At 37.7% G+C, this 13,004-nt stretch overlaps 1 protein-coding gene across 2 annotated transcripts in view; it reads right to left on the bottom strand.

Annotated features, from left to right (window-relative positions):
- The window catches only part of ARHGAP24 (Rho GTPase activating protein 24), a 207,448-nt gene that overhangs the window by 49,804 nt on the left and 144,640 nt on the right, over window positions 1-13,004 (bottom strand). For both annotated transcript variants that reach the window (XM_079921051.1, XM_079921052.1), the window contains exon 3: window positions 1,030-1,237. In XM_079921051.1, the coding sequence (XP_079777177.1) occupies window positions 1,030-1,237 (208 nt within the window). The remainder of the gene's footprint in view (window positions 1-1,029; window positions 1,238-13,004) is intronic.

Genomic DNA, 13,004 nt, shown 5'->3' with positions numbered 1-13,004 from the left:
CTTGTCTATTTGTCCTGTAGATCTGTCTATCCACACGATAATTCTATACTTTCAAAGAGAAATACTACTTAAGCAGGCAATTTTCAAGTATCAAAACTATTCTTATCCACAAGTCCAATACTGAGAATCTCTCCTGAAAAAATATTCCAAAAATAGAAAATATTTATATCAATTGTGTACTCACTACAACATTACTTGTAATAGTAATAAAGTCACGACTTAAATGTCCAAATTTATTGAAGCAATTATGAACAATATACCTATAGAGTGAAATAGTTATTAAAAATTATGCTTACAGAGGTTGGCAATGATCAGATGTTAAGTTAGAATATGCTGGAATAAAAGGGCATTTTTCAACTCTTGATGTGAAAAAAACCCTGCTACAAATGTTGAGTTAATAATATTAGGATAAATGACTATATTTTTCTACTGAATTAAAAAAACTGAACAGGAGGAGGTAATTTACAAAATATTATCAGTGTTCAACTCAGTTAGTGGAGTTATGGATGCTTTATGCATTCTTCTCTGCAACTTCCATTATTTCCTGAATTTCACCATACTATATACTTCTCCTTGTTTCTTTGCAAATCTATTTTAGATTAAGATGGAGCTATATATTTAAAAATATAATACTTTTAATTACATTGCCAATATCCCAATCTCTGTTTATCAACACTTTTAATATCCCTTAGCTGAAAGAATTCAAAGAAACATCAAACAAGAGAAGACTCCTATTCTGAAAATTTACTTTTCCAATGTAAAAGTTTAATACAGTTTTAATTTAGGGCCAAAGGAAAAGAATAAATAATAATGTTTTAAGGTGGGGGGGGAGTATGGCAGAGAAAGACATCTAAAGTATCAAATTTTTGACTCTGTAACTTAAAAACAATCCATCTTTGTGAGGCCATATAATCCATCTTCTAAACTGTTACAACATCAATTAAGATTATGTCATCTCAGTTTACTGCAACCTTTTGGTTGAGTTTGAGTGTCTCAGTGAAGGATGGTTAGTGAAAACTTGAAATCTACCTGTCAAAGGATGGCTTCTCTCCACAGTCAAAGGCATCCTGCAGCTCCTTGACAAGGTTAGCCTGGCCCGGCAGTCGGAAGAGACCCTCTTCCTTCAGCCCCCTTTGTCGGATAAAGTCCACGCACTGCTCCACCAACATTGGAGCCAGACGGTGTCCGTATCTCTTCTCATAACGGACAGTATCTTCCAGTTTCTGTCCAAAAATGCCTGGAGAAATAAAGGATCACAATGAATTTGAGAAATTCATCTTTTCTCACTTTGTTTGCTTTCTTTTAAAACTCAATGTAAAGGAAAAACAAAGATTGGAATGCTAGCAAGCATTTCACGTCTGGTACTTAACATTATTACAGAATTAAATTCATTATGTACAATTCTTCAAATGAAAAGGGTTTACCTTGTGCTGTCCTTTCCCCCTGTATTCCATATTTAGCCCAAAACTGAAATGGAAATATGGAGTTTGAGATATCCACTTTGAAATAAGAAATATTGCAATAAACATAATTTCAGTTTTGGGTTTTTTTTTATTTTTTCCTTTTGGGAAAAAACATATCCAAAAACTTAAAAACAGAAATATTCTGTAGATAATAGTCAAATTCTACTTCTGTTACAAGTGTAAATTTATGTCCAATTTTCATTTAGTTTAAATATTATTCATGTCTCTGTTCACCCTTTTTTTTCAATCAAGAGATGATGCTATGATTATAATCAAAGGGATAAAACCATGAAAAGAAATGCAGAATTTTCATCCATATAAAATATTTCAGACAGTGTTGGCTCTTTAAAATATTAAACTATTAATTTATTGGAAAGAGAAGTATTGGAAATACGAAGCAGTGCATACTAAAAGTGAGGAGACAGGGTCATGGTGCTTTGTCCTAACAGGGAGGCATATATGATTACACATTGCCTAGAATTGTCAGCACATGGGAGTAATAAAAATCAAAACAATTTTGATCAGTTTTATCAATGATTTTTAATGATTTTTAATTACCTACAAATGATGCATTTCTTGGTGCATGCATTTGGTACCCCACTGATTAAGAAACAGTGCCTCGGGGCTTCCCTGGTGGCGCAGTGGTTGAGAGTCCGTCTGCCGATGCAGGGGGCACGGGTTCGTGCCCCGGTCCGGGAAGATCCCACATGCCGCAGAGCGGCTGGGCCCGTGAGCCATGGTCGCTGAGCCTGCGCGTCCGGAGCCTGTGCTCCACAACGGGAGAGGCCACAACAGTGAGACGCCCGCGTACCCCGCAAAAAAAAAAAAAAAGAAACAATGCCTCTAAAATATATTATTATCAGTTGGTAATTTGGAAAAATGATCAACCAATGAGAAAAGAGGGAGAAAAAGAGCCAAAGCAAATGTGATTCCAATGTTTCCAGATGGGGTGGCTTTAATGATCTTATGATTTTCATAAAAGGGGAAGAAAAATGAGTGTCCCATGTTGAAACTATGTAAGACTCCAGAATGTTTGGGGAATATTTCAAAAACATCAGGTTCAGAATTTAATAGTAAGAACATATGCTTTACCTTCCTATATGTAACATAATTTATGTATGGATTCAGTAATGCAAAACCATCACATTCCAAGCAATAAACACTTGCTACCAAAGAGAATATTCTTAGCCTAAGTAGAAACAATAATACAACAACAAACCAAACTATTGTACACCTGGTATCAAATCTGGCACTAATGGTATCCATATATTCCTTCTAGGAAAAAAGATTGAGTTACCTGTTATTAATAGTCAAATGCATATAAAACAGAATTAGAAATTAGCTTAGTTTGTAGACTTTGGAACAAGCAGTTTCTCTATAACGGTGTGTTAAACACTTTCCCCTAACTCAACAGATATTCACACCCCTATTTTCTCTTGTTATTTTTATTTTCGTGGCTGGAAAATTAAATACTTCTCCTACTTCCCAAGAGTCTTCTGGAGTCTCTAGGAAGACTTGTTTATCTTGATGAAAGAGAAAGATATAGCTGGAATTGCCAATCATGACTTTTTCCATCTTGAACTTGGACATGCTACCTGTGACTAACAGTCATCTTTTGACCATTAGGCAACAGCCACGAGGGAAAGGCTGAAAGATTCACAGAGATAATGGGGCTGAAATCACTGAACCACTGACCCAATACCAGCAGCAACTCCTTGGAGATTTTTTTTCAATGTGAGAAAAATAAGCCCCTGTATAAGTCACCATTCACTGGGTTTTCGGTTATTTGCAACAATGCTCATTTCTGTATGAAGTGGTGATAATGATTTTGAAGCTCTTCTAGTATTTTAATAACAAAGCTTGAAAATTGGTTATGAATGAAGAATACCATATCTTTTCCCCTGAAGTTCTTTGATGCTTATTTGCCTGGGATGTTTGGTTCTATCCTGCCAAAATTGAGGAGATAGCCTTTCAGAGGCACTTATAAATTATATTAAAACATAATGTTGGGCTTCCCTGGTGGCGCAGTGGTTGAGAGTCCGCCTGCCGATGCAGGGGACGCAGGTTCGTGCCCCAGTCCGAGAAGATCCCGCATGCCATGGAGCGGCTGGGCCCGTGAGCCATGGTCGCTGAGCCTGCCCGTCCGGAGCCTGTGCTCAGAAACGGGAGAGGCCACAACAGTGAGAGGCCCGTGTACCGCAAAAAAACCCAAAAACCAAAAAACATAATGTTAACATTTGGGAATAAATCTTACATATCTGATTTTTCACTTATTCTTTTGGACTGATACATTACATAAGGTTTCTCCCTAAATCCAGCAGAAAATCTACTAAAGATGTTCCAGTTCAACCTCTATGAGCACTACAAATGAGAACCAAACTTCCAAAATTTGGTTTTATGCAGTAATGAAAAACAAACATTCTTTTCTTAAAACTCTCAGGATTTCTTTTTTCCCCAAAACTCAAGGATGTGATAAAGGACACAGTAATTTTTGCTTTAGATGGGCACTCCGTTTTTTTTTTTTTTCTCCCCTTGTTACATATAGGCTTGCCTATATGATAAGAATTTTCTTAACAGGTATAGTAAGAAATTAAAAGCCAAAAGCCCTAACATCCTTTCATGTATTAGGTACCTAATATGCACTAAGTCCTTGACATATATTCTCTTGTTTCCATAATAAATATACAAGGTAGCTATTTTATACCTTAGGAAATTGGGCTCAGAGATATTAAATAAATCACCTAAGGTTAGTTACACAGCACCAAGTGGCAGAATGGAAGTCCATATCCAGATTTAGTCAGGCTTAAAAATCTTTGCTAGTTCCTGAATACCTGTCCTCTTCCACTTTATTTAATCCCAATTATTATGTGTCCTCATTTCCTAGTAATTTAAAATATTAATACATTCAAAAAGTGAAGAAAATAGCATATCCTTTTTGTGCTCTAAAAAATGGTAATAGTTAGGATGTATTTATGTACGCCAGGCATAGGTACTAGAAGTTTACCTGCATTTCTCTCATTTAAAACTCTCAGCATTCTATGAGGTGGGTACCACCATTTTACTGAGGACGAGATGGAAGTATAGAGTGATTAAGTAACTTGCTGAATGTCACAGGGCTGGTAAAAGATGTTGCCAGGATTTGATCAAGGCTGTTGAATTTCAGAGCCTCTGTTTGTGTATTATACAATACTGCCTAGTGGGTATAATGGCTGAAAATTGAGTTACAGAGGAAGAAACACGTCTCTTACTAGTTTTCTGACCTCAATTCCTGTCATCACACTAGAAGTGGTGATTTCTGTTGAGAAAATGGCAAATTTGGAGGGAAGTCGGGAAAAAAAAAGGAGAAGGAAAAAACTCAGCATCTTGCGCAACAAAATGATTTCCTTAATATAAAGAGCTATGCCTATTTAGCAACAAAATATGTAAAAGAGTTTAAAAAATGTAGACAGTATGTACACATACTTAGAAATTCCTGTGGGAAAAATAGTAATTTTCTGCTGTTTATCTGGTCTTGCAAAGAATTAGGTAATGATTAGATGTATACTTCCCATTCTGTAGCATTGGAAATAGAATGTCCCAAACATCTCTGACTTACAAAGGTAGATGGTGAGTTAACTTCCTGTGTGAGAATGTTTTTTTGTACAGAAAGGTAGGGGAAATTCTTTTTTAAAAGCTGCTTTAGTTAGAATTTTCTTTGAGGGAGCAGTGAAACTTCCAATTTTAAAATTAACAAAAAAGTACAAGGTCATGATCTATCCCCAGCTAGCAGCATGGAGAAAAGGACACATTGATTAGTAGATTATTAACAAGAATATTCCCTGTGGTGTGAGTCTTGTAAACAGTTCCAGCTATGTCCATTTAAATTCTCAGAGAGGTTTCACATTCCCTAACAAAACCATCCTTGGAATTTCTGCATATTTCCCCTGGAAGTACATTGATGGTGTCATGAAGCATCACTCAGGACATGACTTTCCACTAGACTGAGAAAGTAAATTGCACAGGTAATTTTATTATATCTGTGGGAGGCTGTTTCAACTGGAGGGAGAGACAGGAGAGAGAAAAAAATATAAAGAAAATCTAAATATCTTCTGGATTTGTGAGGTTTCTCCTTTATGTGTGATTTATATACTCAATAGCTAGAGGCAGCCTGTGATGTTTTTCAGTGTGATCTAAAAAATATACTCAAATTCTACCCATCCTAAAAGATAAATAAATACAAACTAAACATCTTTGTACTCTCTGTGCCTTGTCCCTTTATTCACTCTGCTCCTTGATTCCCAACTAAGTATAACTCTGGCTCCATTTCATCACTTTCTATCTTCTTGTCAACCTGTTACAATGTGGCCTCTGACACCGTCATTCCACTAAAAGAGCTTTTTCTATAATTACCAATAACTACCTAGTTGCCAAATCACTGACAGCCAAATTTATTTTTTGCATTACTTTATGGCTCACTCCCTTTAAATCTATCAATCTCACTCTTCTTCCTGACACTTCTCACACCTTACGTAATTCTTTCCTTCAAGAATACTCTTTTCAATCTCGATCCTCAATATTTCTTAAATGACTTTTATAGAGCTGGGTTCCCAAACCAGGCAAGGGCTGCCACAGTGATCTTAATAATATTTAAATCAGATTATGCCTCTCTTTTGCTTCATTTCTTCCCATGGTGCCCCCTGGCCAACCAAACTCTTTTTCATGAAATACAAATTCTCCACAATCTGATCTCTACCTCTTCATCCACTATTCAAAGTACAAATGTTTAGGTAGCACCCTTTCTGTGCCAGGCACTGTGCCATATCCATGCTCATTACTGCTGCTTCCTCACAAACAACATACTCCATAACTATAAGGAACTATTTGTTGTTTCCTATATGTATTATGACTTATTACATCTTCACATCTCCTTCTAGAAGGTAGGTCCTGCTGTCATGAGCCAGCCTAGGAAAACTTATCCTGCAAGATTCAACTCGCATCCTCTCCTGTGTTAAGTCCTTACTAACATTCCCTCACCCCCATCCCAGACACAAAATTTGCTATTTTCTTCTTTTCTTTCTTAACATATTGCTTTGTAATTGTTTATTTAGATGCCTACCCATACTGGACTAGTCCCTCACCAGTCAAAAGAAGATTGTACTTTCACAATTATTATAATAAAACGATTATTTTACATTTATTATTATTGTTCTAAATGATATTGGATAACAATTTATACTGTATATTTATCCTATAAACTTAAAGGAGGTTTAGGTAAATTTCCAAAAGTACTGCAGACATAAGGACTGAACTGGGAACATGAAAGACTCCAAGGCTCATACTCCGTCTACCATAGTGTCACGGTCTGAATGTTTGTGTCCCTTCCAAACTCCTATGTTGAAAATCTAATGCCTATGGTAATGGTTTTAGGAGGTAGGGACTTTGAGAGGTGATTAGGTCATGAGGGCAGGGCCCTCATGAGTGGGATTAGTATCTTCATAAAAGGGACCCCAGAGAGCTCTCTCACTCCTTCCCTTTCAGCCCCTTGCGAATACAACAAGAAGTAGACAGTCTGCAACCCAGAAGAGGGCTCTCACCAGATCCCAACCATGCTGGCCTGATCTCAGTCTCAGTCAACCTCCAGAACCATGAGAAATAAATTCCTGTTGTTTAGAAGCTACCCAGTCTGTGGCATTTTGTTATAGCAGCCTGAATGGATTAAGACACATAGGTAAACTCTCTTGCTCCCTGGAACTTAACACCAAAATGGGTAAGGATTGAGTGTTCCATAAACATTTGTAGAATTAATGCATGCATTAAAATAAAATACTTCATCTCCTCAATTAGAGGAAATAAATGACTAACTCCAAGGTAAAATGAAACTTATCAAGACTTCTCAGGTTGTGGCACTGATTCCTATAAAAACGTGAAAACAAAAAAGTCTTTGATTTGTTGATGAAAAAGGCAGAAGTTAGATAACTTCTCGGTTACTACTTAAATTTTCTATTATCAGTTATTTTTCAGAGTTCCCTGTCCCTTCCATGCCATAGATTACATGCTAAGTCATATAGAGAATTTGCTTTTACTTATCCTTCTGCTTACTACAACCCTGCTAACAGAATAAGTCGCGGTGTCACCAGGATTGTAATAATATTCAATTAAAAATGAACATTTGCCCATGGTAAATGGACAAATAAAAATAAAAGACATCCAATTTAGTACAGAACTAAGAAACAAAGACAGCCAAAGCTTACTTCAGTCTGTTACTAGCACTTTCTAAGCAGCCAACAAATCTTCTATGGATAGAAAACTTAATTCAAGAAGCTCAGAATCTATAATAACCAATGAATATATGGTAAAATCTTGACTCTCCTTGTAGTCAGACTGGAGAAAAATAAAGGCTTGAAAAAAATAAGCAAGTGTAATAATGTGATAATAGTGACCCAATAGCATTGGTCTTAGACCAGCAGAGTAATTATACTCACCATTTACATCCAGGTACCAAGCCATGCAATTTACATGTATTTTCTTATTTGACACTCACAAATATTCCGCAAGGACATCTCCCTTCTACAAATAGACTCAGAGATGCTAGGTGACTTGAAGTCACATATCTAGAAAGTGGTAGATCTGGGGTATAAACACAGGTCTATATGACTCTAAAAGTCTTCCTTTTCCACTATGTTATGTTAATTCAATTCAGATATTTTTTTTTCCCATAGGGATGCTGACTACTCTTTTAGGATCATGTAAGAGAAAATGTCTTTCCATAAACTTCCAAAGACTAAATCTGATTTCATGTAGTTCAGATGAATCACTGCCTTTCCAGATAAGTCCATGGTGAGTCTTTTATTCATAAACTCCTCAGACTTCGTATATAATTTTTTGTAGTGCTTATTACAGATTAAGTAATTACTTATTTTATATGTTTCTTTATCTTCAAGGAATCTGTGAACTCATAGATTCCAGGAAACTTGTTTTGTTTGCCTTCTCACCCCCAAAATCACTTGGTAGATGCTCTGTAAAACTTTGACATGTGAATTAATGAGCTACTCATTTATAGCACCATTTAAAATTATATGGATTTGGATAGTAGCATTCTGTTGGACAAATCAATTTTGATAAATGTGACTACAACATATACAACATTAACTTTTTTATGCTTTAAGGTTAACCATCACTTAATGTATTAACATTTTCACTTATAAACATACCATCTGCATATACAGGGAAAAATAGGTTCTGAGGACAGATCAGAATACTTTAAATTACTTTAAAGAAAATGCTGGTGTTATCCACCACCTCTGTAAAGATATTCTATTTTAATTCACTACTGTCTCTGAACTAGCAGAAAAAGATAAGTAATAATACTATACTTCACCAGCCTGCAATAGATCTTGAATCCTGGATTGAATAGACCTATTGCCATTCTTAACTTTGAGAAGAAATAAACAAATACAAATATATATTTCTTATCACAAATGTGCATAAAAGCACTTGAAAATAGCTATGAAGATAAGGTGACCAGGTGGCAGCATATAAGAAATATAGGGGCTATAGAGTAAAGAGTATAACAGGTGAACAGAGAAGGCTTGATGAAGAATTGAGAGCCAACAATGACTTGAAGACAGTGTAGAGTGTGGACAGACTGCAGAGGAGAGAGAGCATCACTGCGGAGGGTGCACTGAACAGAGCAAAGAGGTATTACAGGAGATGGGTTCAGGGAGGAAGAGGGGATAGTCTGGGGAATTGGAAATAGTTGGAATTATTTAGAAGCCCTTGACAGTTGCAAGAAATGGGACATCCTCTTGGGAGCAATAGGGACTCATGAAAAATTACTAAGCCGTGGAACATTGCTTGTTAGTACTGTTTCAGGAATACCAACTGGACGACGCTTTACAAATGAACTGTGCTGCAGGAATTTGTGAACAATGTTGGGGGTGAAAAGAGGTGAGGATGGATCCTGTCTTGAAGAGCCACTTCTAAGGTCAAAGTACCTTGTGTGCATAAAGCCATAAAGGCACAGACAACTAAGGTGATGGAAATAGAAATGGAGGTGAAAGTATATAAAGAAGGAAGAAGCAATGGGGCATGACCACTAAGTTACTGTCTAGGGGGAAAAAAAAAAGCACTGGGGAATTAATGATTCTTTATCTCCAAGAAGAGCACGACTCAGGAAAAAGACAAGATAAAGTTAGGGTTTAAAATTTTACTTTAGTATGTTCTGTGATCACAACAATCTTAAACCAGCCAGACCATTCTGACTAGAAATTAACACTGACATCAGGACCCAAAGTGTTCCAAGTAATCAAGAGATTGATTAGGCTCTGTATATTACATAATAGTCTTATGGAGGTAAAAAATATATAGTTTCAAAATCCAAAGGGTAAAGAACACATTGTAATCTTTATCTCACCAGAACATAAATCCAAAGCACCACTCTCCCCACCTAATAGATGGTTCACAGTGCATAGATTTTTAAAACCACTGAGAAAACATGTCCAGAGACCTTTATTAGTAGGTAAACAAAGAAACAGAGGGCAGTAAAGGACAGAAGAGGTCTGTAAGAGAAAGGAACTCAGAGCAGTGAGTTCCAACAGGCACAGCATGCAAGCTGCAATCCCACCAGGCCTCTGGAAACTTTAACTGAGCTCCACTCTTCATTCTGAGGGCCATTCTGAAGTGCTGAGCTGCCTCTTCTGTCAGCCGACCCATAACAGTAGTAAAAAATGTTTTAAATGTGGATCAGGAAAAGCAGACGCATTACCATTTTGCACTTCTTGGTGCTTTTCCATGCTTCTTGCACCCTCCCTTTTGCTTTCATTGAAAGGACTTCAGTGGATGCTCTCCAACAGGCTTGGGAGAGGAACTCAGAAACCCCTGTCCACTTATGGAACTCCTGGAGTACCCAGGGGATTAAACAAAGCACAAAACGACACTCTCTTCTTAAGGTAGCATGGTTTGGGAACCCGGGATTGAAAGAAAAGTTCATTCTTTTCAGTGCAGGACCTTGAATAAAGATCTAACACCCTGGGCTTCACACCGCCGCTGAAAACAACGGCTAGTGTGGCACAGAAACAGCCTCGCAGCCCAGCCTCAGCCTGGCGCCTTCCTTCCCAGAACCTCACTGCCTAACTGTGGTTGAGCAGGGAGAGGGAACTTAACACAGCTGAATGCCCCCTGCACCTCCTCTCCTTTACGGTTCTGACAGTAACCAGAATGCAACTTTGTAAAATAAAAATCTGTTAATCCTTGACTCAAATGCTGAACATTCTTCAGATTACTAAGACTTTGCAGAGGCAAGGACAATAGTTTAAAAATAGCCCACAGGAGATGATAGATGGAAGCTGTTCCCCACTCTCTGGTTGCCATTTGCCAGCCCATGGGAATTTTCTTCTTCTTCTTTTTTTTTTTGCAGCACTGCCTTCCCTCATTGATATTTAAGGAGAGAGGGAAGAGGACATAACGAACAGCAGTGTTAGCCAGGGTTTTTGAAGACATGCTATATTCCAATATGGGAGGAGAGAAGGTGGAAAACGTAAAAAACACTTTGCTCTGCATTTCGAAGATAAATTAATTGTCCCCAGAACATTTCATGTTACAAATGAGCAGTAATAACCTAGAAAAGTAGACCTTCTCTACATGTTTGGATAAACCCAATTTAGTTGCTGAGTGGTGGGAGAACCAGAAGAGGGGATGTCCTTTAAGCAATTAATCCCTAGCCTTTTTCAGTTTCTCTCATTGCCAATTTCTCTATGAATTATGCAATCTTACAGTAACCATGAAATCTCTAAAGATCTATAAAACATGAGACACATATCTCTCTTTAATTATCTTTGTGGATGAGAGAGGAATATAAAGTAACACCTGAATTCCTTGTTTATAATATATGATAATTCCTTACTTATAATATATAATAATGATCATAGCCAGATATTAACTGCTCAAAGGAAAATATTCAGAAGGAGCAAGGTTTAGTTTTAAAAAGTTCCCACTATATCTTGCTTTAAATATACGGTTTTTCTTCTCTTCTATTTTTTGTTGATTACTAGATAGAGAATGTTGATTAATAGGTGGCAAATTAAAGAAAAAAGGGAGAAAGAACAACCTTAGATGGGACTCAAGTCAGCTCCTGATTAAATTATTAGGTTACAGTACATGACTTTAAAATTACAATTACCTAGTTCCAATTTAAATAATCATTTGATTTAATTATTCCCATTTTAAAACAAAAGGCCATTTTAAAGTATGTTGATACAGAAACATTTTATAGAAATACTTCATTTTACCTATGTTGTACCCTTTAACTCCCCCTACACAAATCAATACTGAAATACTTAGTTTCTTTTTTTTTTTTTTTTTTTGCGGTACGCGGGCCTCTCACTGCTGTGGCCTCTCCCGTTGCGGAGCACAGGCTCCGGACGCGCAGGCTCAGCGGCCATGGCTCACGGGCACAGCCGCTCCGCGGCAGGTGGGATCTTCCCAGACCGGGACACGAACCCGTGTCCCCTGCATCGGCAGGTGGACTCTCAACCACTGTGCCACCAGGGAAGCCCTGAAATACTTAGTTTCTTTTATTGATCCTAAGCTTATATTTTCCCACCCCTTGTTCCTGATCCTTCATATCTTTGCCCTCTTCCAGTGCCACCTTATGATATATTTGGAAAGCCAAGGTGACTCCTATTTCTTATTAGTGTTAATCAATATGGTTCAAAGCCTCCTGAAAAGGGGTCACTACAGATAATCCGGTTATTACAATTTTCTCAGTAGGGGAGGAGAGGCAAGCGCAGGCAGCCAGAACCAAACCGATGTGATGGGAGCGCTGAACGGGGACTTGAGAGGGACTCAGTTCAAGGCGGGAACAGCATGGCTGCTTGATTTGAGTCTGGGAACAGCCCAAGGTAGTCTCGGCCCCTCCCCTCGGCATGGTCCGGCCAGCTTGTTTGTTCTCCAGCAGTCAAGGTGATCCCTTTAGGACCACCGTTCTTTAAGTCCCGCCCACCTGGCCCATTCACAGGCAGTAATAAACAGATCAATAGGAACCTCGAGAAATAAGTATAGACAAGCAAAACCACACATAAACCATTCTTGTACAGTTTTAAGCTCTTGGCTTCCAAACTCCCACTTTATCTGAGCGTAAACTGACCTTAAAGCATCAGAAAGATATTTTAAAAGGACATGAACATATTATGTACCTACCTTTCCGAAAACTAAAACACCGTTTAATTCTTCTGTATGTAGTTTTAGGAATGAAAGGAGTAGACGCCAAGGCACCTGAGGGGCGCCCCCCAGTACTTCTGTCTTCAGGCATCATACAGCCCCCAAATTCTGAACCCGTTTCTGGCTCCCTTTAAAACCTGTCTCTCTGTGATATCGGGATCCCACAGCTACTCCTTCTCATGTTTATTTGTTGAAGTGCTGTTTCCTAGAACTTGAAGATTTTGATCATCCAGGTCCTGAATCAGGGATAAGTTACCACCTCTCATTTACTTCTTTTTGGCAAAAAAGTTCCTTTTTTCTTGCCTAATCCCGGGAGTTTTTGAGGTTTTTTTAATTACTTTTTTT

Source organism: Stenella coeruleoalba, assembly GCF_951394435.1.
Source record: "Stenella coeruleoalba genome assembly, chromosome: 4".
Lineage (NCBI taxonomy): Eukaryota > Metazoa > Chordata > Mammalia > Artiodactyla > Delphinidae > Stenella > Stenella coeruleoalba.
This window is presented reverse-complemented; position numbering and strand designations above follow the sequence as displayed.